This window comes from Opisthocomus hoazin, chromosome 18, assembly GCF_030867145.1.
Source record: "Opisthocomus hoazin isolate bOpiHoa1 chromosome 18, bOpiHoa1.hap1, whole genome shotgun sequence".
In the NCBI taxonomy this organism is placed as follows: Eukaryota; Metazoa; Chordata; class Aves; order Opisthocomiformes; family Opisthocomidae; genus Opisthocomus; species Opisthocomus hoazin.
In genome coordinates this window covers 7,811,851-7,834,321 of record NC_134431.1, presented here as the reverse complement: position 1 = coordinate 7,834,321, position 22,471 = coordinate 7,811,851, and the positions used below count along the sequence as shown (strand labels likewise).

The window sequence follows — 22,471 nt, the reverse complement described above, 5'->3', positions numbered from 1 at the left end:
TGTGCCCTGCACTCGCCTCTCGCTGCACGGAGCACTGGCGGGTTAGTAAGCAAGTAGTAAGACAGAGCTATTGTTACAAACTGCATACCTAAAATCCACGCAGCGGAGAGCGCCCTGGAACAAGCGAGGCGTTTATCAAAGACAGAAGCACGCAGGGAATTCCTAGGGCGAAGCGCAGCCTCTGCGAGGACCGCGCACCCGGAGGGAGCAGGGTAAAAACCTCCAGCCCACGCATGCTTGCAGCTGCTTGCTCATCTCTCTCATCCTCCCCAACATGCCTGCGTGTGCCGGGGAGAAGGCGGTTCAGGGTTTGGTTTGTGCAGCCCTCTTCTTGCCACAGAGCAGCAGATCAGCCTCTCGAACGCCGCTGTCTCTACTGACTCAAACACCTTCCGGCCCCCTCGCCGCGTGGAAGGAAATGGCTCTGGGCAGGAAGCACAGCAAGCACAAATGCCACCGTCCCAACCCAGCACGCGCCGAAACGCTGCTCCCCTGCACCAGCCCCAGCCCAGGTCCTCCCTCCAGCACCCCTCTGCCAGGGCAGCACCAGGAGCCACCATGCAGGGCGGGAAGGAGAGGTGAAGGCGTCTTGCTACAGCCCGGGTCTCGCCGGGGTTTTCTGGCGCTGATTTTGCTCGTGTCAGCTCCTGGGGGTCACGCCAGCTTTGCACAGCACCAGCCAGGGCCCCGCCGCCGCAGGAGCGCGCAGCCGAGCGGTGCAGAACCTGCTCCGGGTGGGTTTTGCAGCCCGGGCTGAGCACTGCTCAACCTCAGCTTTGCTACCTGCTAGCTGCAGGCAGGCTTGCGACCTGCGGGCCACGAAGGCAGAGCCTACCAGCCCCACCTCCCCTTGCCCTCCCCTGGCTCGCACTAACTCCTCTCCCCCACGCCCGGGTCCCACTCTCCCCATCCTCCCGCCTGTCCCCATCACCGCCAGGCTCGTTATTCCAGACAACAAACCAAACTCCAACCCGTAACCAGTAACCAGTTCCACCGCAGCGTGCGAGAGCCCCGGGTCAAGCACAGCCGTCTCCAGGCACCCCGGTAAGCAGGACACCCAGTGCCCGCGGCAGCCTCCCTGCCCTCCCGGGCTTGGGCCACCTTCGTCTTTTCGTCCCCCCCAGCCTGCTCCCACCGCGGATGCTACAGCGAGTGCCGTGGGCTGCTGATCCCACGCACTTGGATCCGCTCGCCAGCACCTGCGTTTACTCAGGCAGAGCCCTGCGGCTTCGCAAACCTGCAGGGAGGGTTGTGTGGGGAGCCCAGACCCCCAGGGCGGGCAGGCAGCAGGGGAACCTGGCAGCCAGCCTCCAGCAGGGAGTGGAAATCAAAAAGGAGAGCGCAGAGAAGTGGAGGCGAGCTGGAAGCACAGCAGAGGTTCTCCACAAGCGCAACGAATGGAGAACAGCAGAGTGCACACTGGAAATGACGTCTAACCACCGCTCCGCCACCCTCAGCACCAGCAAGCCCCCCAAGTGAGTGGTGGCTGGGCTCTGTGACAGTGGCCCACGTGTCCCACCACGGGTCTGCACCTCGGGTCCTTGCTGGGAAAGATCTACCAGGGATGTGGCCATAGAGTAGGGGATGAACATCTGGTGGGGCCCCAGCACCGCAGGTCATATGCACGCCTGGGCAGAGGAACAAGTGGCAGGCAATCCAGGATGAACCCTTCAAAGTACCCTGTCACCAAAATGAGCCACATCTCCTCCTCCCCAAGACGCCCTCTCCCAGAGCACGCTGTGGAAGGCAGCAGTCACTGCAGAAGGTAGAAACTGGTCTTCACCCCATGTGGACAGTGGGAAGTGAAGGAAGAACTTGGTGCCACAGCAATGGCAAAGGTAGAGGGAAGCTCTCTGCTGGAATATAAACCCCGCAGCAGTCTGGCAGGGCTGAGATGTCTCGGAGCAGGGACCAGCAGCAAGCAGGGACAGACAAGCAGTGGATGAGATGGGAGGGCAGCAGCCAGGAGAGGCTCTGGGAGGGAGGCAGCAACACCCGTCCAGCCCAGAGATGCTCTAAGCTCCTCACACGGTCCCACATTGCATGCTGAGCCATGCCATGGCCATGCAAACAGCTTGCGTCCTTCACAGCCTCCCAACCTTCCTCCCAGAAGCAAGTCCTGGACCTCCACTTGCCTGCAGCACTTAAAAAAACGACATGGTCACATTTCTGGGCAAAGAGCCTTCACTTCAGCAGGAGTGGGTTGCATCAGAAAGAAAAAGCTGACCCCAGATCCACCCCCTGCACCATTTAAGAAATAAAAAACCAAACCCAAATTACCCTCTGGTTACATGAAAACCAGATCCACCCTTACAGTCATTTAAAACCGAAACTTTGTCCAAGCCCCATTCAACCGCGGATGGATAGGGTGTTGTAACGTGTAAGGATAAGGACACCCTGGAATGGGCTCCAAGGGTTGCAAAATCTCCACCTCCAGAGGATTTTTGAAAAGATGTAAAACTGATTAGACAAACAAACGAAAAAAAAGCTGACAAAAAGAGGCTTTAGCCCAGATTACCTTCCAGGATGGATTTATCGGGGACAGCCTCCAAGAAAACACCCACCCCCTCGCCAAGCATCGCTCGGCACAGCATGTCTCCCTGGGGTGACAGCCACACGGTCACTCCCAGCCCAGCTTGAGCTCAGCTAGCTGACACCCACCGATCCTGGCCCCAGGGCAGCAGAAAAGCCTCCAAGGCTACTCACTCTGGCAAAGAAAAAGAGTTAAAAAAAAAAAAAATCCTGCTATTTAACATTGTGGATCCCACTGAGCACAACCCTGTGGTCATCCCCAGGCTTCCCAGCATGGAAGCGGTGCTGAGCAGTCAGGCCCCCAGGAGAAGGCTGCCAAGGGAGAACGGTGGGAAAAAAAAAAAAAAAAGACACGACTTCTACGTGCATGTGGATAAAAATAAGAGAAATCGATTCTGCAAGAGCATGGAGAATGAAGTAGTGCCACCTCCCTCCCAGCATTTCCCTGGAAGCCCCCTGAAATGGCTGTTCAGGCCAGCAGTAGATATGAGGAGCTGCAGGAGTCTGGAGGAGGACTGCAGCCCACCTTCTCGTGCTGGGTTCTCCAGCTGGTTTCTCACCCCCCGAGCAACCCTGCCCAGCCCGGGGCTGCTTCGCACCCGCTCAACACTTTGGATTTGCTGACTGCAACCAAACACCGCTCAGCAAAAAAAAAAAAAAAAACCCACCCAAAAACAAAAAAACCAACCAAAAATCCCCCATGATTTCAGGGAACGGTCGAGTGTGAGCTAAGTGCTTTGCTGGACGGGGGCCAGAGCCCTCAGCACCTCGCTGTCTGGAGCCCCGTCACCCGCCCTTCGCTCTTCATCGAGCCCCTTCCACCTGCGAAGCTCCGGGCGAGCCCCGGCTTTTGGCCCCGCACAGACCCATCCCTGCACCCACCGGGGATGCCGGAGGAATCGGGCAGACAGAAATCATCTGAGCCTGAATCTGGCCGGACCGCAAGAACTGAGGCAGCTCATACGAAACGCACGTTGTGCCCATAATGAAGGCCAAAAGCGGGGTCCTGCACTTTCTATCCCCCCCGCAAGCAGCGGGGCAGTAACCCCCACCTGTTAGAAACACATTTCAGCGGGAGGAGCCACACGTCTCTCATCAGCATAGGTTTTCAGAACGATAATAGCTCAGCGTCTCAACCCCACAAGCCTCCCTTAACAGAGGACACTAAGGCAGACGGTACGGCGGCGAATTAACCGTCTGCACAGACGCAGCGAGGGGGTTACTGCATCCTCCTCCCGGCCGCGCTCGCTGCCGCGCCTGCTGTCAGCGTTGCTGCGCATCAGCTATCAGGTTTCCGAAGGACAATCCCATGCCATTAACAGACGGCTTCTCCAGACAGGACAGCAAGGAACCAGCTGAGGCCTCTAATTTGACCTTACTAGTTTCTCTGCGGGCAGGAGGCATGGCTGAGGCATCCATGGCCAGCATCAGCGCCAGCCCAGCAGCGCCCTGTGCCCCAGCGAACCCCTCATCCTCTCCGAACCACAAATGGCCATGCTGCCCTTGTAGTGAGGCACCAAAACCCCTGTAAAAAGCGCTCTCACCCCCACCACTGTCCCAGGGAGGGCCACAGCCGCCTGGCTGCTCAGGGGCCCATTGAGCCCCACTGCTCTCGTTGTTGCAACATGCAGGTGCTTCTCCTGCCTCAGGAGCAGATGCAGGTAAAGCTGTTTTCCCCTCCAGGCTCGGCTCAGTTGTGTCTCAGGTCAGTTGCTTCATCTCCCCTGCTACCTCTATCAGCAAACAGCAATTTTTCTCCGAGCCACCGCGTTTTGCTATGAAGCAACTGTCGCATTAGCTCTATCCCAGCAGCAGCCGCGCAGAGAACACCTTGGGAGGGAAGATGCTGGGACAAAACGTAGCCCAGTGGGCTGGAGATGGGACGACAGGGAGCTCCCAATTAGCCAGGATGACTGGGACCAGCCTGGATCCCGACTCAGATCCTGGCTCACCCCTCAACGATCTCCGTCAGCCAGCGTGGAGCAGGAGGATTTGGCCGAGAGCCTAAACGCCGCCCCGGGAGCTGGCACCTCTGCCCAGGCGCCGGCAGCGGGCAGCCCACGCGGGGCACGCAGGGACGCGCCGGCCGCTCTGCGCGGCTGCTCTGCGGGCACCAGCGCTTCCTGCCCGCGCCCCCGGCTGCCGCTGCGCCCCTGGGCCACGTGTCCTGCGGCTTCCGAGCTCCAGCTCCTCCCTCCCCTGTCCCCCCCTAAAATCCTTATCAACTGCAGAGGAAACTAGAGGAGATGCGCAGGGAGATTAGGGGATGCCACGCAGCTGCATCGCTCGGCGGGTCGGAGGAGAGGATGCGAGGAACTGCCCCTTCCCTCCTCCATCCCACGCACCCGCGTTACGGGCTGGAGCAGGGAGGCAAAGGTCCTGCCCAGACATCGCCCTGTGGACCTCTCCCCAGGCTGACCCAGACCTTGCTGCTCCACCAGCTTCAGCCTCACCCGGATGGCCTTCAAGAGCTCACGAACATCCACCCGACGCTAGAAGCAGAGGTAGCTGTGGGCTGGCAGCCACCTATCCTGTATCGTCAGCACATCTCTCCCACTTACTCTCAGCTGCAAGAAAATACGAGTTTAAAAACCGTAAAAACCAAAGCTGATCCCCCAAGTGAGCGCAGCAGGATGCTGCTATCTCACAGCCTCTGCCCACAGCCCAGCACAGACCGGGGACGTAAAGGCTGGCAGTTTCCACTCTGCTGGGCTCAGCCTCCCATGGACAACGTCACGCTCAGGGTCACCTGCCCAGAGCCACCTCCCTGCCAGCGCTGCCACCACGTCCCTCACCACCGCTCGGCCCCAGCGCAGCCAAGAAGGCAGTGCTGGCCCCACCTCTACCTCTGGCGGCCTGCGTGACCGTGGGCAAAGCACTGTGGCTCCGTCCCCAGGCTCTGCTGCACAGCCCCCTCGGTTGCACCCCTGGAGCAGCGGGGACAGGGACAGCATGTCACCAGGGAGCGCGCAGCCCACAGCACCTGCCACAAACACCACACCAGTATGCCCATCCCAAAGCCGGACAAGAAGCCACAACAGCGAATAAAGCAAAGGAGCAGAGGTGGGACACTGATCCTGGGACCCGGTCACTTGTCGCAGTCACAGCCGAAGCCCCTGAAGGAGCACCAGGAGCTCCCCACTCCCGATATCCTTCCACGTCCTCCGAGCAGCCCTGCCTCCAGGCACCTGCAGCCGAGACTTCTCCAACGGGAAGCTTGGGAGAAACGGGGGTAGGAGTCATCCCCCACGCCTCCTGCCCTAACGCCTGCTAATGATCTGCGGTTAATTAGCAGGGCTATTCCAGGGAACACCTCCACCCCTGCAGAGGGACCAGCTCTCTGCTCTCCCGGCTGCTCTCTCCCCTCAGGCTGTTTCGCTGCCGGCACAGCCTTTGGCAGGGCTGTTTGCAGGGCACGCGGGGGTCTTGCTGGATGGAAAAAGCAAGCATTGCCCCAGTCCCACAGCCAGGCTCTCCCCCCCGAGCAGATGAACGTCTCGTAAGGATGCTACGCTCCTACCGGCTCTCCCAGTCTAGGCTTTCTCCCACGGCACTGGAAACAGAACATCCCACTGGGGCTCCCTTCGCAGTCCAAGGAGGGATGGCACTTCAGTCCAGCCCTACGCAAGCACACAAGGTAGGTGAGAAGAAACTTCTTCGGAGACAGACCTCTTCCATGACTACGGAGAGAGCACATCTGGCCCACACCTCCCCTCTGGGGGGGCCAGCAGGGAACACTGCGGAAAGAGCAAAGAACAGGGCGAGCCCATTTGATGTCTCCCTCCAGATACCCTCCCACCACCCAGTTTGGGGTCTCTCCTAGAGGTTATCTTATCCGTCTACAGCAGGATGCAGGCACCCAATTTTAGGACAGCCACTATGAGGAGGGGTGAACCCCGAGCAACACAAATCGTCTGCAAAGCGTGAAAGCAGAGTCACAGTTCATGGTGCAGAATTCACCCAGCTCAGTGCCGGGTCTGGGAAGCACAAACGTCCCCCTCGCTGGACACCAGCAACCCTGTCCCTCCACCACAGCCCTGCGAGGGCAGCGGTGGGGAGCTCGAGGAGACAGGCAGCCCAGACAGCAAACACCAGCTGAGGGCCCCAGCAGTCCCCCTCCTGGGATGCTTCGGGGCTCCCTCTTGCCCTCCATGGAAATTTTGTCTGTGTGAAGTCATGGGCTGGCACCCGTGAGAGCACTGGACTTGTTGCACCTCCACCATGCAGGACACAGGAGCACGTTTCCACCCCAAATACAAGCAGAGCTACTCCAGGTAGGGTAAGCCCCAGTTTTTGCTTGCACAGACGCTGCTCTGCAGAAGTCCATGTCCCTTCCTCGGATGAAATAAGGCTGGTGGCAGCCTGCAGAGCAACCCTTCAGTCATCAGCCTGGTCTGTTTGAAAGGCACAAGCTTCCCCTGACTCAAATGGAAAGGGGAAGCCGGCACCAGTGCTTCTGGACAGACGATCTGTCTAGGGATGGCTCTGTAAGCCAGCCCCAAGGTGACCTTGTTCTTGCGTGGCGTCGAGGGCTCCATCCCCCTCAGCCCTGCCTGGGCGAGAAATGTAATGACCTTACAGGAGCATAACAAAGCGGTGGGAGGATGGGGGAAGCTGAAGATCTTCAAGCACAGCTCCTCCAGCCTGCCTCTCCCTCCCTCCCTCCCTCTCTCCTGGGCGGCGGTGAGGAGATCCGAGAGGTACTGCAGAGGGCAGGGATGGATCGATGGCAGCACCCGACAGCGCTGCGTCTCGGCACAGAGGGGGCGAGATGCTCAGGAAAGCTTCTCTCAGCGCAGGGGTCTCCCATCGAAGGGCCCAACAGGGAGCATTGCTGTGCTATGTCCCCGCATCCCTCTCCTTGAGCTCACAGGGCCGCTGGTGTCCCCAGACTCTCAGCCAGCTGGAGGACTCCTACCCACTGCCAGCGCTGCTGGGGAGGGGAAGGGGATGGGACCAAGCAGACTGGAAAAAACGAAGCAGGAAAGCAGGGCAGACATGGCAATCCAGGGGTTCCTGAGCGCGCAAGGCAGTCAAAGGCACAGCTCACCAGCTCACAGCATGACAGCCAGGAGCTTTGGCAGGGCCAGTGAGGAAGCCCTGCCAGAGGCGGATCTGGTGACCTGGATGTCCAGCAGCAGCAAGCTCTCCCTGGAGCTCTCCGGGGAATTTTGCACCCAACATAGGTGCCTTCTTGACTCTTCCATGTCTGGAGAGTCATGTCCCATCACAAAGCAAATGGAGACAAAAGTGACCACACACTGTCCCCAGGACTGGGCACAAAGGTGAGGAGTGAAAACTGAAGAACAGAAAAGATCTGTCACACTGGCAGCAAATGCCAGTGATGTTCAGATGCCATGACTCAGATTTCACCCGTCCCATCGCTCGATGCAATCAAGTTTCCATGACAGCGATTTAACAGCAAAGACAACTGCTGGCCAGGACATTGAACAGGCAGCAGGGAGATGGCTCGTTCCTGTCCCCACCAGGGCTTGAGCTCTTCACTGTCAGGGTAAAGTTGGGATGAGAAGAACAGGACAAAGGTCCCTTCTGCTGCTGAGCCATTTGAGGTCACCACAACAGCCTGACCTCTTCCCCACCATGCTCAGCTCAAAAGCTGTTTCGAGACGGCAAGGACTGAGTGCTCACCAAAGCACAGATGTGATTTCCAGATGTGAGCCCTCCCCTAGAGCTCCCCAAGTCACCTCCTCCCCCTTGGACTCTCCATGAGAGTCCCTTCCACCCACCATACCATGAACCAGAGAAAGCGGCAGAGCTACCAGAGCGGCTGCTGGTGAAACCAAACCTGCTTTGTCCCAGAGTGGTTCAAAATTTCCGGAAACAGTGAATCTCCCCTTCCCTTTTCACCAGTTTTGCTCTATCTGCACTAACCATGATGAGACCACTGATGGTGCTGGCTTCACCCTCCCTCACCAAGGCAAGAGTATGGTTGACAACCAGTCAATGGCTTCCTCTTACAGCACCACCCAACTGGAGATCTCCAGGCACTGAGCAGATCCTACCTAAGCCATGCACAGCCCTAGCAGGAGACATTATCTTCAGTTTACGTAGCAGAAGCAGGAGCTTTTGGTGATGGTCTTCACACCAGGTTCCTCAACCACTTGGGTTTGTTTTTTTCTTAATGACCTCACCTAGGATTTATTTGGTCACCAGAACTGGAGACCTCCTCCTGCTTGCACACCGACCTTCTCCATGGTTCATACCAAACCTGATGTGCCAATGCTCCAAAATTTCATGCCCTCATCTCCAGGCCTTTTCATAACATGCCCCAGAGTCTGAGCTGCTGGGGATTACAGGAACCATGCTCCAACCAGCAGCAAGACTTGAGAACAGGCTGACACAACGCATTAAATGACATGTGAGACACCAGAGAGGAAAAAAAAAAGAAAAAAGATAAAACAATTTCTGCTGCTTTGCTGGGATGTGGAGCCAAGTTGTGTCCCAGCAGAACCAACTCCCTGCTGCCAGGCAAGCCCAGGCACCGCTTGGGGTCTGCTCTGGGACTCAGGACAGCTTTTTGGTCCTCTGAAGTCGAGGGCTGTGAGCTGGCAAGAATTAGCAGGACAAGAACTGCAGGCTCGAAGGAGAGGGGGGTACCCAAAGTACCCTGGGACCCCAGCTGGAGGAGTCAGAGGTAGACGAGTGATGCCTGTGTGACAGGCGCTGGCAGCAGGACCCGAGCACGGCAGCTCGGGCAGACGAGGCAGCAGGCTCCCTGCTTCTGCTCCGACGCAGCCCAGGAGCACGAGAGCCTGGCCCTTCGCTTGCACCGAGGAGGACCACGTCAGGCAGCACCTGAGCGCTCAGCAAACAAACCGAGCCAGCTCCTCCCTCTGCCCCTCTCCGCCAGCTGGAAAGCAGATTTATGGGGTGCAGATTTACAGGGCAGGGTGCCAAGGGGGTTAAAGTCCTCTTGGACATCCCGTGCTCCCGACATGGCTGATCCCCTGCCATCGGACCTGGCTGACGGGCTGGGGACCACACGTGCAGAGACACCCCCGGCGAGGGTGAGGAGTAGGGATGAAGGATGTATCGGCACATGCAGGAGGGATGTCCTTTAACCACCACATCACCCGGCACTTCTGGGAGCAAGTAAACAGGAAAAAGACTCTCAAGCAGCTGCTCTACCCAGCATCCTCACGGGCACAGCCTGCTGTGACAGCCTTCCCTGACGTCCCCTCTCGGTGACAACAATTTCCAACCCTGGCCGGTGCAGCCCCAGAGCAGATAGATGCTCCTGCAGAGCAGGATGGGGCCCAGTGCAGCGCACACCCGGGAGGAGAGGAGCAAGGCACACCACGGGATGGATCGGGGGAGCTCCAGCAGAGATGGAGAGCAGGACACGGCCGCGCTGGAGCAGCTCACGGTGTCAGGAGGCAGCAGAGCAGCCGCGGCATCGCCCGTGCCCATCCCTCCAGGCACCGCCATCCCGGCAGCGGAGCAGAGTTACGGTGCATCAGCTGCTGGGTGAGGGGTTTTGAAGCCAGAGGGAAAAGGCAACCCAAGGCAGCCCCTGAGGACAATTCACCCCATGGGTCACTACCCCAAGGGCCAAGGGCGGGAAGGCAGCAGCGACCACGTCTGCAGGAGCAGCAGCCCTGCACGCATCCTTGTACGGGTAAAGGCTGGGGGTGAGCAGAGAGGCCGAGCTGCAAACACGAGGGAGCACAGCTCTGGGCGTGATGATTTTGTGTGTCAAGACAGGAAAAAAAATGTCACATTCCAAGGAAAAAAAAAAAAAGCATTTGCAATGGGTGGGGGAGAAGAAACAACCCATGAGGCAGGGTGCTGCCCCTTCTGCCACGGCTGTTGGCCATGCCACCCTCCAGGCCAGCAGACCAAGGCAGCTCAGCAAAGCATCCCCTCCACGGCAGCTTACGCGCTGCACCACGACGTTTGCTGGGGCAATTTTAAAAGAAGGATGTGGGTTTGCCTGCCTGCGGGTGGCCGGGCGAGCATCGGGGCACTGTATTAACAGCACGAGAAGGCACGGCTGACCAAAACCTCAGAACCACAAGTGTTTGCAAACAGAAGGTAGGAGCTGCAGAAGACAGCAAGGGAGAGGCCCGTTCCCAACTCTGGAAGGCTTTCCCACGGCTCTCCAGCTGGTTCAGTCCAGGACCCCCAGCCTCAAATCAGGCTGAGGAGCCACCAGACCACACAGGCAGCAGAGATGGAGCTGAAAAGCAGTTTGAAAATTGCAGGCACTTTTTGGGGTACGGGCTGACAGCTTCGTAAAGCTCTGCTGACTGCTACAGATTTCGAGCTGCCATCCTCTACAAGAGACGTCAGCCCTTGGCCTTTGGGTGCTCAGGGTGCCCCACACGAGCATAATCACGTGTTCTCCCGCTGTCTGATACATCCTGGTGTTTGATACGTGGTGGGGATGTACTAAGAGGCAGCGAGGTGCCCAGAGATAAGGAGAGCTGGGACAGGAGGGATGAGCCCGGCACAGCCGTCGGGCAGAAGCAGAGAGCCCCGTCTGCAGCTCCTAGTGCTGGGAGATCTTTAGAAAGGCAGAAAATACTCAGAAATGAGGAAGTTTCTCATTTGAATCAATGTCAAAAAAGCTTGTTCCATGTAAAATGGCTCTTTGTGCAACATAAAAATCCTCAAAACTGAAAGACTAAAACCATTTCCAAGGAAAGGTTTCTCCAGCACTGCAGAGTCCCTTCAGGAGCGGCTGTTGTCACCGTGTCCCCCTCCCGAGGGCTCTCCCGGGTCTGGGAGACACCCTCCCGCCGCCGCCTGATGCAACACCTCCCGCAGACACCGTGCTCGGCGGAACAGATGAGGAGGAAAAGCCATGAGCTCACCCGCCCCCCGCCCCGTGCGCGGCAGGATACAGTCACTGCGCGGAGGATGTGCTAGATATTCAACCGATCTCGTACGCGATACCGGCAGGAAAGAGCCAGCAGCAGCAAACACGGTGACGAAGCGAGCCGCCCAGACTCACAGGTACGCGTTGGCTGGGACGGTCTCAGGTTTCCGTGAGCATCCCTGGCTGTCAGATACCGAATCATTTTCTCCACACAGCTGCAGGTATCTGTTGAACACACAAACCTTACTTCTTTTCTCCTTGTCTAGGTAGGTATCATTCCAGTTGCTCTATTCCGGCATCATCTTCCACCGTCCGCTCTCCAAGCTCCTTTGGCCAAGGGGAAGCAGGGAGGCTGTGGGGGTAACTTTTCAAAAGCATCGTAAGGACTTCAAAGTTTAAGCCCCACTGATTTCTGATTTCTACTGCCCTTAAACCTCAGAGCACGCTACAGAAGAAAAAAGCCCAACTTCTCCACCAACTTCAGACATTTCCTTTTACTGTATAACAAGGTTCAGCTGATGGTTTAAACTTGGAGCCGCATGAGGTTTTTGTGCTCGAAGCCCCACACCTCCTCGCCACACGCTGCAAGCTCTTCCTGCACTCCCCGCACCCTCCTTCGTCGTGTGCTTTACAGCGGGTCCTACCGAGCCTGCGACAGCTGAGGAACGGGGACGCAGCACAAGGGGCTGGCTGCAGCCCCAGCCAGGCCACCCGGCTCCGAGAAGCCCCGCCACGCACCTCTGAGCCCAGACCAGCCGCCCCGCTTTTCGCTGACCTGCCATTGCGCAGAGGCTGTCGCTGTTGGCCCCTTCAGCTAACGAACTACGGCCCACCGACGGCGCGGTCCCGCTGCGTTTCTACAGCCCTGCAGGACTGGAATCCCCATGCTCGACGGTGGGCTGATCTGGAAGCAGCCTCACAGCTCCTGCCAGCCAGTTTCATGGCCGGGGTGAGACGCTCGGCACAAACAGTTTGCAGCACCGATCCCAGCAGGATCCCGCTCCGGCAGAGACAGAGGACGTGGGCGCACAATCCAACGTGCCCCACTTCCAGCAGCTTCACAAGGTACCATCCACGGGCTGAGCAGCTGCTCAGGGCAGGACACAAGCAGAAGCTTGTGTGATGTGGCCCAGACTGTGAAGCAGTCTCAACTGTGCGCTTGTACTCCCGGAGCTCCTGCTCCATCCCAAGCGTTGGCAAGATTTACCTCCTGGCCAGACTGCCCATCACGGTGCAGCAGTGTCACCTGGGTCACTTCCCAGGGGACACAACGGTCCCCGCGCTCTCTGAAGGGGAAGGTCCCAGCCAAAGAGCAGTCCCTGAGTTCCCAGGACCACAAAAACTAAACGAAGGCTGCACCCCTGGGCCAAGTCGGTGGTCAAGCCTGCTCTGCCACGGGTAACGCTTAGGGACGGGGACCTCAGCACGGCTCAGGGACGGGGACTTTAGCACCAATTCCCCCCCAGACTCTTGCTGAGACCGCAGGCAAGCCTTTCCTCCTCCATCTGCAATCTGCGAGATATGCAGAAGGTCACAGGTCTGCTCGCTCAGGGCCAGGCGATGGCCATGGCTAACAGCCGGCGCGTCTTCGGGATGTTCGCAGCGCACACCACCGCGATGAGATAACAGAGCCGAGCAAACGCTTCAGCGATAAGAACGGCTGCCCCCACGGCGCAGGGAACGGAGCGAAAACAAAGAGCAGTAAAACGATCACAGACTGGGCTGGGCAACCGCTGGCTCAGCTCGGCGACGGGGCACGTTAGCAGCCCTGCACGAAACCCCCCGACAAAAGTGGCCTCGGAGACGGGAGGCGACGGCACCGAGCACGCGAGGTGCTCCTCTGCGAGGCCAGATCTCAGCCCCAGCTCACGCAGACCCACACGTGGTGTGCAGCCCACAGGCTGCCTGCAGGCAGGGAGAAAGCCAAGCCCCGGCGCTTCTGCCCCGAAAAACCCAGAGCGCTCAGGCCCTCGGCGTAGCGGAGAAGTAATCAGCCCGACACTACGCCAAACCTCTCCAGCACGTTTTAATTAGCGAGCTTAAAACCCGTGGGCCGATACCTTCCACATGGCTGACTGGCAAACGCAGGGACCGGCCAAGGCGGGCGCGGGTGGCACAGGTCTCCCGGCCCGCTGACCTCTAGCTGCTCTCCGGGCTGCGGAGAAGCTTCTGAGATGCCGAGGGAGGAGGTAATTTGTGATGTGTCGACTGCTGCGTGAGTAGGGGTCTTCTAGCCTGTTTGTCCTGGCAGACACTACTGAAGAGAAAGGAGGTTACACGGCGGTGTAAAGCGAGGGAAAGAGGCCGTTTCAGTTCGGAGCTGGAGGCAGAGGAGAGCTCGTTTGCTTTCCCCAGTTTAACACAAATCTCCTAGTAAGCAGGAAGGGGACTGGTAACGACACAAAAAAACCCTTCACTCGACAAACTCCCACGGCAGAGCTTCAGCAGGGGAATCTTTAACCATTACAGCGGTCACAAGTCGTGCTCTCTCCTTCCCCCACCAGCAACCTCTGCAGCCCCTGCTCAAGGCACCTCGAGCCCCCCTCCCCTGCCCGCTGCGAGGGGCTGCACCCTGCGGCTGGGGGGCCCATGGTGGAGCTGCCAACCCGCACCCCAAGAGGATCCGACCCTGAAGGCTGCTCATCCTTGAAAGCCACTCCTGCTCTGCTCGCCTCTCCAGAGCTCCAAGCCCCTCAGCTTAGGCAGACGGCCTCAAAAAAATAAAATTAAAACAAGTAAAAGCTGTGCCTCGGTGGACTACCAAAGGAGGCAGGTAGCTGGAAAGGATGAGGTGAGTACGAGCCACCTTTGAGTCACTTCGTATTAATATTTTACAGTTCCTGCCTTCTCTTTTACACAGGCGATGGGTTTTCTCCGCTTCCACGGGACTGAGCTCATTTCACTGAAAGCAAGAATGCAACCAGGGCTTTTGCGAGGTGGGGTTTTTATTCCCCCCCCCCCCCTTTCTCCCCTATAAAACAAACATCTGCTCCAAATTTTCAGCTCACTCTCTGAGCAAACTCTGAATTTTCTGACGTGTTTCAAGGCAAACAGATCAATTAGCAGCTGGCCTATAACCCCCCAGCATGTGCAGTTATGAATGCAAGACCCTTTTATATTAAAAAAAAGAATTAGGTAACACAGGAAGTTTAAAAAAAATATATGCCTAACAGACAACTGACTCGAGGGATCAGCTCTCCTCCGTGCCGGGTGACCAGCAAAAAGAACAGAGAATTCTTAAAGCTCTTCCCATCGCAACAGCCAGGCCTTCTGCAGAGCTGATTAGCAGGAAAGCAATGCGCTGGTAATTAGAGCTGGCTGAAAACCTTTTGGACAAAAACAAATATTAATTGGAAAAAATGACCTTGCTTTTTGCATAAACCATAATTGCATTTCGCAGAGTTTCAGTTTTGAAAAAGCACAGGAGAAGGAGGTGACCACTTTCCAAAGCGAAAGGCTTCCCGCACAGACAAGTTTGCCCCCTCCTCCCCGTCCCTCAGCTGATTCCGCTCACCAAGAGCCAGGGTGCCCTGGCATGAGCTAACGAGCTTAACGAAGAGCAGGAGGTGGGTCCTCTCCAACAGAAGAGGTTCTTCATCTGGGAGCCCAGCTGGCTGGAGCCCCTGCTCTGCCTGCTGCTGAGTCAGCGCTGCTCACGGCGGGGACGCACGCTGACCATGAACGCACAAGGTCACTCTTCATGCAACGCTCACAAAGCGCTACACAAGAGTCACAAAGACAGGGGACGAAGAAGAGGGCTGTCACACCAGCCAGGGCCCCCCCTCGCCCGGCACCATAACCCCAGCACCCCCCAACACCCCACGGCAGGAGGAAGGCAAGGCTGGGCGGTTTGGTGGTGGCCAGCGAGGCTGGCTGCTGGCCTGCACATCTGTAGCGTGTGTGGTGATGCCACCCACCCCACCGAAGAGAAGCTACTCCCCGGTCAGCACCCCTCCGGTCCAACCTCGCCACTGTTAAGAGATGCTGTTCAACACCAAGTGCTTTGTCCTCACGTGCCAAAAGACACGAGCTCAGACCCTGCTCGCTTCAGTAACTTGAAATAAAAGATGTCCCATCACCTCCTGGCACAAGCGGCATGGCCAGCAGAGCTGGGAGCCACGCACCCGTGTGGTCAGGGAGCAGCTGTCAGACTGACAGCGTAGCACCAGCGAGGCACCAAGGCACGGAGGACAGGGGTTTCCCTGGACCTTCCTCCGGGCACGCCGCTCTCCAGCGGTGGGGTGGCCTGAAGCCTGCTCAGGCTCTGCTCCCCTGTAAGCTCCAGGTCAGCAGGCACCACGAAGCCAAGCACCACCAAACACAGCTTTTCATGGAGGTGAAGGCAAACAACTGGCTGGCTGCTGCAACCACCCAGAGCTCAGAAGAGATGAGAAGCGCTGACAGACGAGTGCCCGCAGAGCCTGGGGAAGCAGCAGCTCCACGCCATTGCCCACAGCGATGCCGAAGCTCTGAAACAAGCGGCACCACGCCAAGGAACGATGACCACGACTGTGCCTGGAGGCCCTCTCCCCCTGGGACGCCACAGCTTTAGCCCACGTGCCTGAGGTCACCTGGAGATGAGCCAGCCAACCTTCCATCCCCTCGTGCGCTGCCTACCACGCAGCAGGAGGCTTCCCGAGCTGCAGCCACCGGAGCTGTGCTCTTCCCAACAGGGTCAGTAACGGAGCCAGGTCCCCCAGCACTGCCCACCCCTTCTCGGGGCAAACACGCATCTTGTTTCTGCAAAGCCCATCAGCTGCAGAGAAAGGAGCAGAGCTCCTCCATGCTCAGGTGTTCATGGAGACAAATACCTCTTCAGGACATGGCCATCTACACAGACATGCCCTGAGTCCGAAACCTCAACATGTGATATACCATGGATACTCCCCTGTTCTGAAATGGGTAAAAACCCAGGATTGTTCCTACTTAGACAACTAATTTGTGTCCAGGGGGATCTGAAGCTCCCTTCTGGTCTCCATATGTCAAGAAACACAAGAGCATTCATTACCAACCCACGAACACAGCAGTCTTTGACCCGCAGGCACTGTCCGGTGGAGATGCTGTTCCATGTGAAGGAACACCTCACCTCCTGACAGCTGGCTGCTCTCCTCTGCTCATGGCCTCACTCGTATTGCAAGTTAGACCCAAACCAGTACCGCCACAAAAAGCAAACCCCAATTGTCCTGCCAGCCCCAGCCTCCTGCTCCCCACATCAGCATGGCTTGTCTCCATGGGGAGAACTGGGTCAGTCATTGCTCATGGCTGGGACTTCCCTGCACTGCAGGTGATTAACTTGACTCCAGATCACTTCCCCCTCTGGTTCCCACCACGGCCATGTGAACGCTGAGCTAGTCAAGGCTGGTCTTCAAGGGCGGGATGAGGCAGGGGGAGAACACATCCGTGTACCTGCCACGCGAAGTGGAGCTGTCACACACCTCGGTTTTCCCAGGCGTCCTTTTCCACCCAGCAAGCACATCCAGATAAAAATAGGGAAGCTGGCCAACAACCTGGTATTGCTGGCCATCCATCGCGCGGCTTGGCCTCGCCTGTCTAGATACACAGCCACTGCCTGTGTACACAAGCCGATATTTCCACCTGGAGCTCCCACACTTCTGTCCAGGAAGCGTTCAAGCAAAGCTCTGCTTCTCCGCGCGGCGAAGGAAGAGGGGCGAGAGGAGGGGTGCTGCGCGGGGGGCTGGCTGACCCCAGGGAGGGGACTGAGGACAGGGCGAGGTGCTCGGGTGCAGAGGGGAGGCCATGGGGAGAGTATCCTGCACCAGAGAGATGGGGCTGAAGAAACAGCAGCTCTTCAGGCTCATGTCCTCTCCCTCCAGCACGGCCCACCTCGCCTCTCGGGAGGGCCGCACGCACCGCGGGGACACCGTGCGCTTTGCAGGAACGCGGCGGGGAGCCCAGGGCCCACGGCCACCAGCTGTGGCACAGCAGAGCCCCCGAGCAATTCTCCTCTGCGACGTGTAAGGAGATGCGAGGAGACTGGCTGCCCCGTGTTCACCAGCTCTTGTTTTTCTTTCACTAGAAACCTGTAGATTTGGTTTTGTTTTTTCTAGTTGATCATCTCAGTTCCTGGGACTGATCTTCAGGGTCTTTTCCAACCTAAATGACTCTATGACACGCTCTCTGCCTTTGCTGATCCGCTCTTGGCTGTCGGTGAGCACAGGGAATCCTCGCAGCCATGACATTATCGTCATCGTTACCACCACAGTTTTGGTACAGAACTTCAAATTATTCTGTACATTTCCCCGACGTTAAGGTCCCAGCCTTACCAGGACTGCACCACGCGCTTAGGTCTGCCCACAGGAACAACCACCTGTGTAGACGTTGGTGGGAGCTCCGTCCCCCCACGGGCCATGGACCCCCGCGGTCTGCAGACACTGCCAGAAACCAGTGCCTCGCCAGCAAAGCAACGGGGGCCTGGCCTTGCTTGGAGAACAACTCGAACCCAGGGCCAATGGCGTGCTGTGCTCTCCTCCCTCTCCCACCGCCTCAAAGCTCCTACAGACCACCCTGGAAATGAGCGGGGGAGCTTCCCGTCCCGGTGGTGCTAACAGAGCCCGAGGCTCCTTCCAGATCTGCCTGGAGATGCCGCTGGGCAAAAGCTAGAGGACCCTGAGGGTCTTAAGGCAAACCAAAGCCCCAGACTGGACGCAGCAGCATTTTGGGGTCCTGCCGCAGAGCCGTGCCCATCGCCTCCACCTCCTTCCTTCACCCGAGCCCCCCAGCAACACTAACAGCACCCAGCCTTTCCACCCCGGGCCAGCAGCACTCGCCGGGCGGGACGACCACCCCTCCATGGCCTCGCTCGCCCCTTCGCACCCCTCGGCGCGGGGAAGGCCTTAGGTCGCATCGCCTTCATCCCTCCCCTCTTCCTCGCCCCCGGCACCGAACGGAGCCGCTGTCCCGGCGCTGGGGGGGCGGGAAAGGTAATTTAAGAGAAACAGCAGTAACCTAGGAAACACACGCCGAGGTTCAAAGTTTCCCAGTGCGGGGCCTCCCTCCCCTCTCCCCCTTCCCACCCGTCTGCGGGGCTTCGCATCGTCTCCCCCGCCCGGGAAACCCACGGCAGCGACGCTACCTGGGGCTGCGGGAGCCCGGGGCGTGCGGGAGCCCGGGGCAGACGCGCAGGGGGCAGACGGAAGAGCACGGAGCTGCAGGGCAGCCTTTGGGGTTGGTTTTTCTGCTTTTTCCCGTTTCATCTCATCCGTTGCGTCGAGACGCGGCCCCGACGGGGCTCAAACCATCCCGCCTCTCCCTACGGCTTCCAGGCGCCGGGAGCCAAAGGCTCCCCCCGGGGAAAGGCACCGGCTCCCCCCGGGGAAAGGCACCGGCTCCCCCCGGGACCCCGGGGGGAAGCCCGGCGCCCAAGAGCGATGCCCCAGGTCGGATGGGGGGGGGGGGGGTCGGCCATGGCGGTGCCGGCCCGCGCATCCCCTGCGGCTTGCCGGTTCCCGGACACCGGGGACCCCCCCCCTCCCCACCCCCCCACCGCCAGCCGAGCTGCGCGGGGAGACGGCGGGCACACGGAGCCTGGGGTAGGTGCTGGGTGGGTGCGTGTCCCCCCTCTCCCCCGCACCGAGCCGGCGAACGGCGGCTCCCCGGGAGGGCTCGGGGTCCCTCGGGGCCGTGGGTGCGGGGCAGCCCCAGCCGGAGCCCTCCTCCTCCTCCTCCTCCTCCTCCTCCTCCTCCTCCTCCTCCTCCTCCCCGGGTCTCCCGGCCGCCCCCCCCCCCCGCACTCACCGGCTCCCTCCACCTTCTCGGACCCGCGGCTCCAGGTGACCTGCCGCGTCTCCAGCTTCACCTGGAAAGTTTTCCTTTCGGGCCTCTGCGACTTTTTGGAATAGAAGAGGGTCATGACGGTGCCCACCTCCAGGCTGCGGCACAGCTGAGCCGCCTCCGCCTCGCTGGGAGCCCCGGGCCCGCCGCCCGGCCCGGCCGCCATCAGCGCCGCGAACAAAGGGGAGCGGGAGCGCCCGGAGCCCGGGGCCGCCCTCCGCCGCCGGCCGGGGATGGGGGGGAGGAGGAGGAGGAGGAGGAGCGAGGAAGGAGGAGGGAGAGGAAGGGAAGGGAGCGGGGCGGAGCACGGCGCTGCGCCCGGCTCGGCCCCGCCTGGGTGGTCGGGAGGGTCGGGGGGGGGGTCCCGGTGCCACGTCACCCGCAGCACGCGTGGGGTCCCCGCGTCCCCCAGCGCCGTATCCCACGGAACCCCCCCTCCCCAGCCTCCCGCCGCTGTCCCCCCGCCCCTCGCGTCCACCGGGGGGGGTCGAGCGGGCACAGGCGGGGGTGCGGGGGTGCGGGCGAGATGCCGGGCTGCCCCGGGGGGCTGCTCCCCCCTCCCGGGGGCATCCCCAGCCCCCCGCGCTGGGACAGGCCCCGCAGGGTGGCTTTTACAGAATCACGGAATGGTAAGGGGTTGGAAGGGACCTTAAAGCTCATCTGGTTCCAATCCCCCTGTCATGAGCAGGGACATCTTCCACCAGCCCAGGGTGCTCAGAGCTCCATCCAACCCGGCCTTGAACACTGCCAGGGAGGGGGCAGCCACAGCTTCTCTGGGCAGCCTGGGCCAGGGCCTCACCACCCTCATGGTGAAGAATTTCTTCCTAATATCTAATCTAAATCTGCCCTCTTTTAGTGTAGAGCCGTTCCCCCTTGTCCTATCACTACACACCCTTGTGAGAAGTCCCTGTCCATCCATTTTCCCGGGGACGGTCCCCTCCGCCCGGCTGCAGCGGGTACCCCAGCGTGGCTCTCACCAGGGCTGGGCCTGCAGCTGGGGCAGCTTCCACCGTGTAAATCAAAGCCTGACCCGTGCCGGTGGGGAAAGCGGGATGGGGTCTGCAGGGTGGCCTGTGGCATCCCATCCCCAAGGGACATGTAGGGAGCCGGGGGTGGCGGGAGGCTCTCCAGCCCCACGGGAGACCACACAAAAGCAGGGTTAGCAAGGGGATAACTGGTTGAATCAGAAAGCCTTTCAGGGTGGTTTGCTTCATTCGTGGGGTTAAAGCCTGTGATTTCCCCTTCTGCGCTGCTGGCCTTCCTCCCCTGTGCCCTCCTCCCCATCAGGGCACCCCAGGGTGGGCTGGGTGCCCGGGCTGCCCCGGGCTGGGGACGCTGTCCCTGGTCCAGTGCAAACAGCAAGGTGCGGCGGCGGGTGCGATGCCCACCCCAGCAGGCGAGGCAGCTCCCGAGGGCGAGCACGGCCCCGCGGCAGGAGAGCGGTGAATGGGAGAGGTTGGAGGGTGCGTACACCTATATATCAACGCATAGCTATATGTATATGCGCCTATGGCTACAATATATACACAGACGTACGTGCACACGTGTGTTCGCAGGCCTGTGGCAAGGCAGCACGCGGCCGAGCAGCGCTTCGCTCCCCCGCCAGCTCGTGGGTGGGTCTGGAAGGGGCACCGCTTGCTCCGTGAGGTGCCCACCGCCGGGTGCACCCCGAACGCGAGCAGCTCCCGCTGTCCCACGGCTCTGCCCGCCTCCAAAGCGACGTGCACCGCCACGTCCACGCACACGAGCAGCCCTGCGGCGGTCGTGGCTGTTTAGGGTCCTACCCGGTGTCTGGGTGTTAAAAAGCCAGGCAAGGACAAATGTGCTGGGCTATGAACCTAAGCCTGACATTATAAAAACGACGGGCACATGATGGCACTGCGATGGGTGACAGGGCGCTGGGGACCTGCTCAGCTTGGGCAGCGGTGCCGGGACGCTGCTGGCCGGAGCCCCGAGGTGGCCGGGTGAGCCTTCGGTGCGGGACCCTCTGCCCCGCTCCCCCGGGGAAGTGGCTCCTTGCTCGTGTAACGGCCGCGCTCGGGACCGGCAGGAAGCAGCCGGCTCCCAGTGGTCTTAAAATAGTTGAGCATTATGGGCACACCCTTGTTTTGGAGGGCAAAACCTGAGAAAGGAGTGTGGCCATCGAAGAAGCAAGAAAGGCAACTCCCTGGCTCGCAAACACCTCCTGCTCGCGCTGACGGAGAGCGCCCGGCACGGCGCGTGCCCAGCCCCGGAGCCCTGGGTGGCCGGCGCGGGGAGGCCGTGGTTTGCGATGAGGTGGCTGCAATAGATGTTTTTTCTTCTCCGAGTTTGATGGATCATGTTTTAGCCTTGCATTAACTCTCCGTGTCCGTGGTGCTGCACGCCAAGGAATTTCAGAGCTTAATTTGACAGCACAAAAAACCACTTCCGCCTGCCAGCCGCGCTCGGTGGTCCCGGCTCCTGTACCAGCCCGGCTGCGGGCAATCACCCCCGGCCCCACGGGGCAGCAGAAACTTCCATCCTATTCCTGTTATCCTGCCCCTGGGAGACGGGGTGCTCCCCTCTGCGCTGGCCCCAGCCCCTGCAGGGCCCCCGTCCCACTGTATCCCGCGGGCTTCACGGAGCAGCCGCATCCTCCGCCCAGGAACCGGCAGCCGGCTAACGGCCAGGTGACCTCCAGCTTGAGGACAGCCTCCGGCCTCGCACAAGGGCTGGGGACCAAAATCCAAGATATCAGGGGGTCCCTGCAGCCCCGCACCCCCCCGACGCCAGCATCTGGGCACGGACACATCCCTCTCCCACCCGGGAACTCTGTGTTGAGAGGAGGTGCCCAAACCTCATCCAAGCCAGCAGTACCTGGCATCTTGCAGTTCCCGGGAGAGATGCACCGCTCCGGGTTATTTCTTCGTTCCCATCTGTTCTGCACTGCCTGGGGTGGGTGAATGAGAAACCAGCCCATGGGCTGAGAAAATCACCGTAGCGGAAGAGCTTCCCCCAGCCCTGCAACGAGCAGGCTCTGGGAAATCCGCAGGGAACAAGGTGCTGAGCTACCTCCCGCACCAGGAGCAGCACAAGGCGGGTTTTGCCGGGGATAGAAAGCAGAGCTGCCCGCGGAGCTGGGGCGAAGCCGTGCCCGCAGGCAGGGCTGACTGCCCCTGACACCCTCCCACCCCTTCCAGGCACTGTAAGATCCCTCTGGATTACAAAGCGGCACCGGATGGGACACCTGCTGCAGCTCCGGGTTCCCTGTCCCCGCTCCCTGATGTTCCCAGGGGAGCACGCACTTTCTTTATATCCTAAATCCACCTGGTTTCGATTTCCAAC

At 59.8% G+C, this 22,471-nt stretch overlaps 1 protein-coding gene across 5 annotated transcripts in view; it reads right to left on the bottom strand.

Moving 5' to 3' along the window:
- Positions 1–19,389, bottom strand: part of PLCG1 (phospholipase C gamma 1) — a 48,618-nt gene extending 29,229 nt beyond the window's left edge. For all 5 annotated transcript variants that reach the window (XM_075438674.1, XM_075438676.1, XM_075438677.1 and 2 more), the window contains exon 1: positions 19,130–19,389. In XM_075438674.1, coding sequence (XP_075294789.1) covers positions 19,130–19,331 — 202 coding nt within the window. In that variant the 5' untranslated portion in view covers positions 19,332–19,389. The remainder of the gene's footprint in view (positions 1–19,129) is intronic.
- Between the last annotated feature and the right edge of the window lie 3,082 nt (positions 19,390–22,471).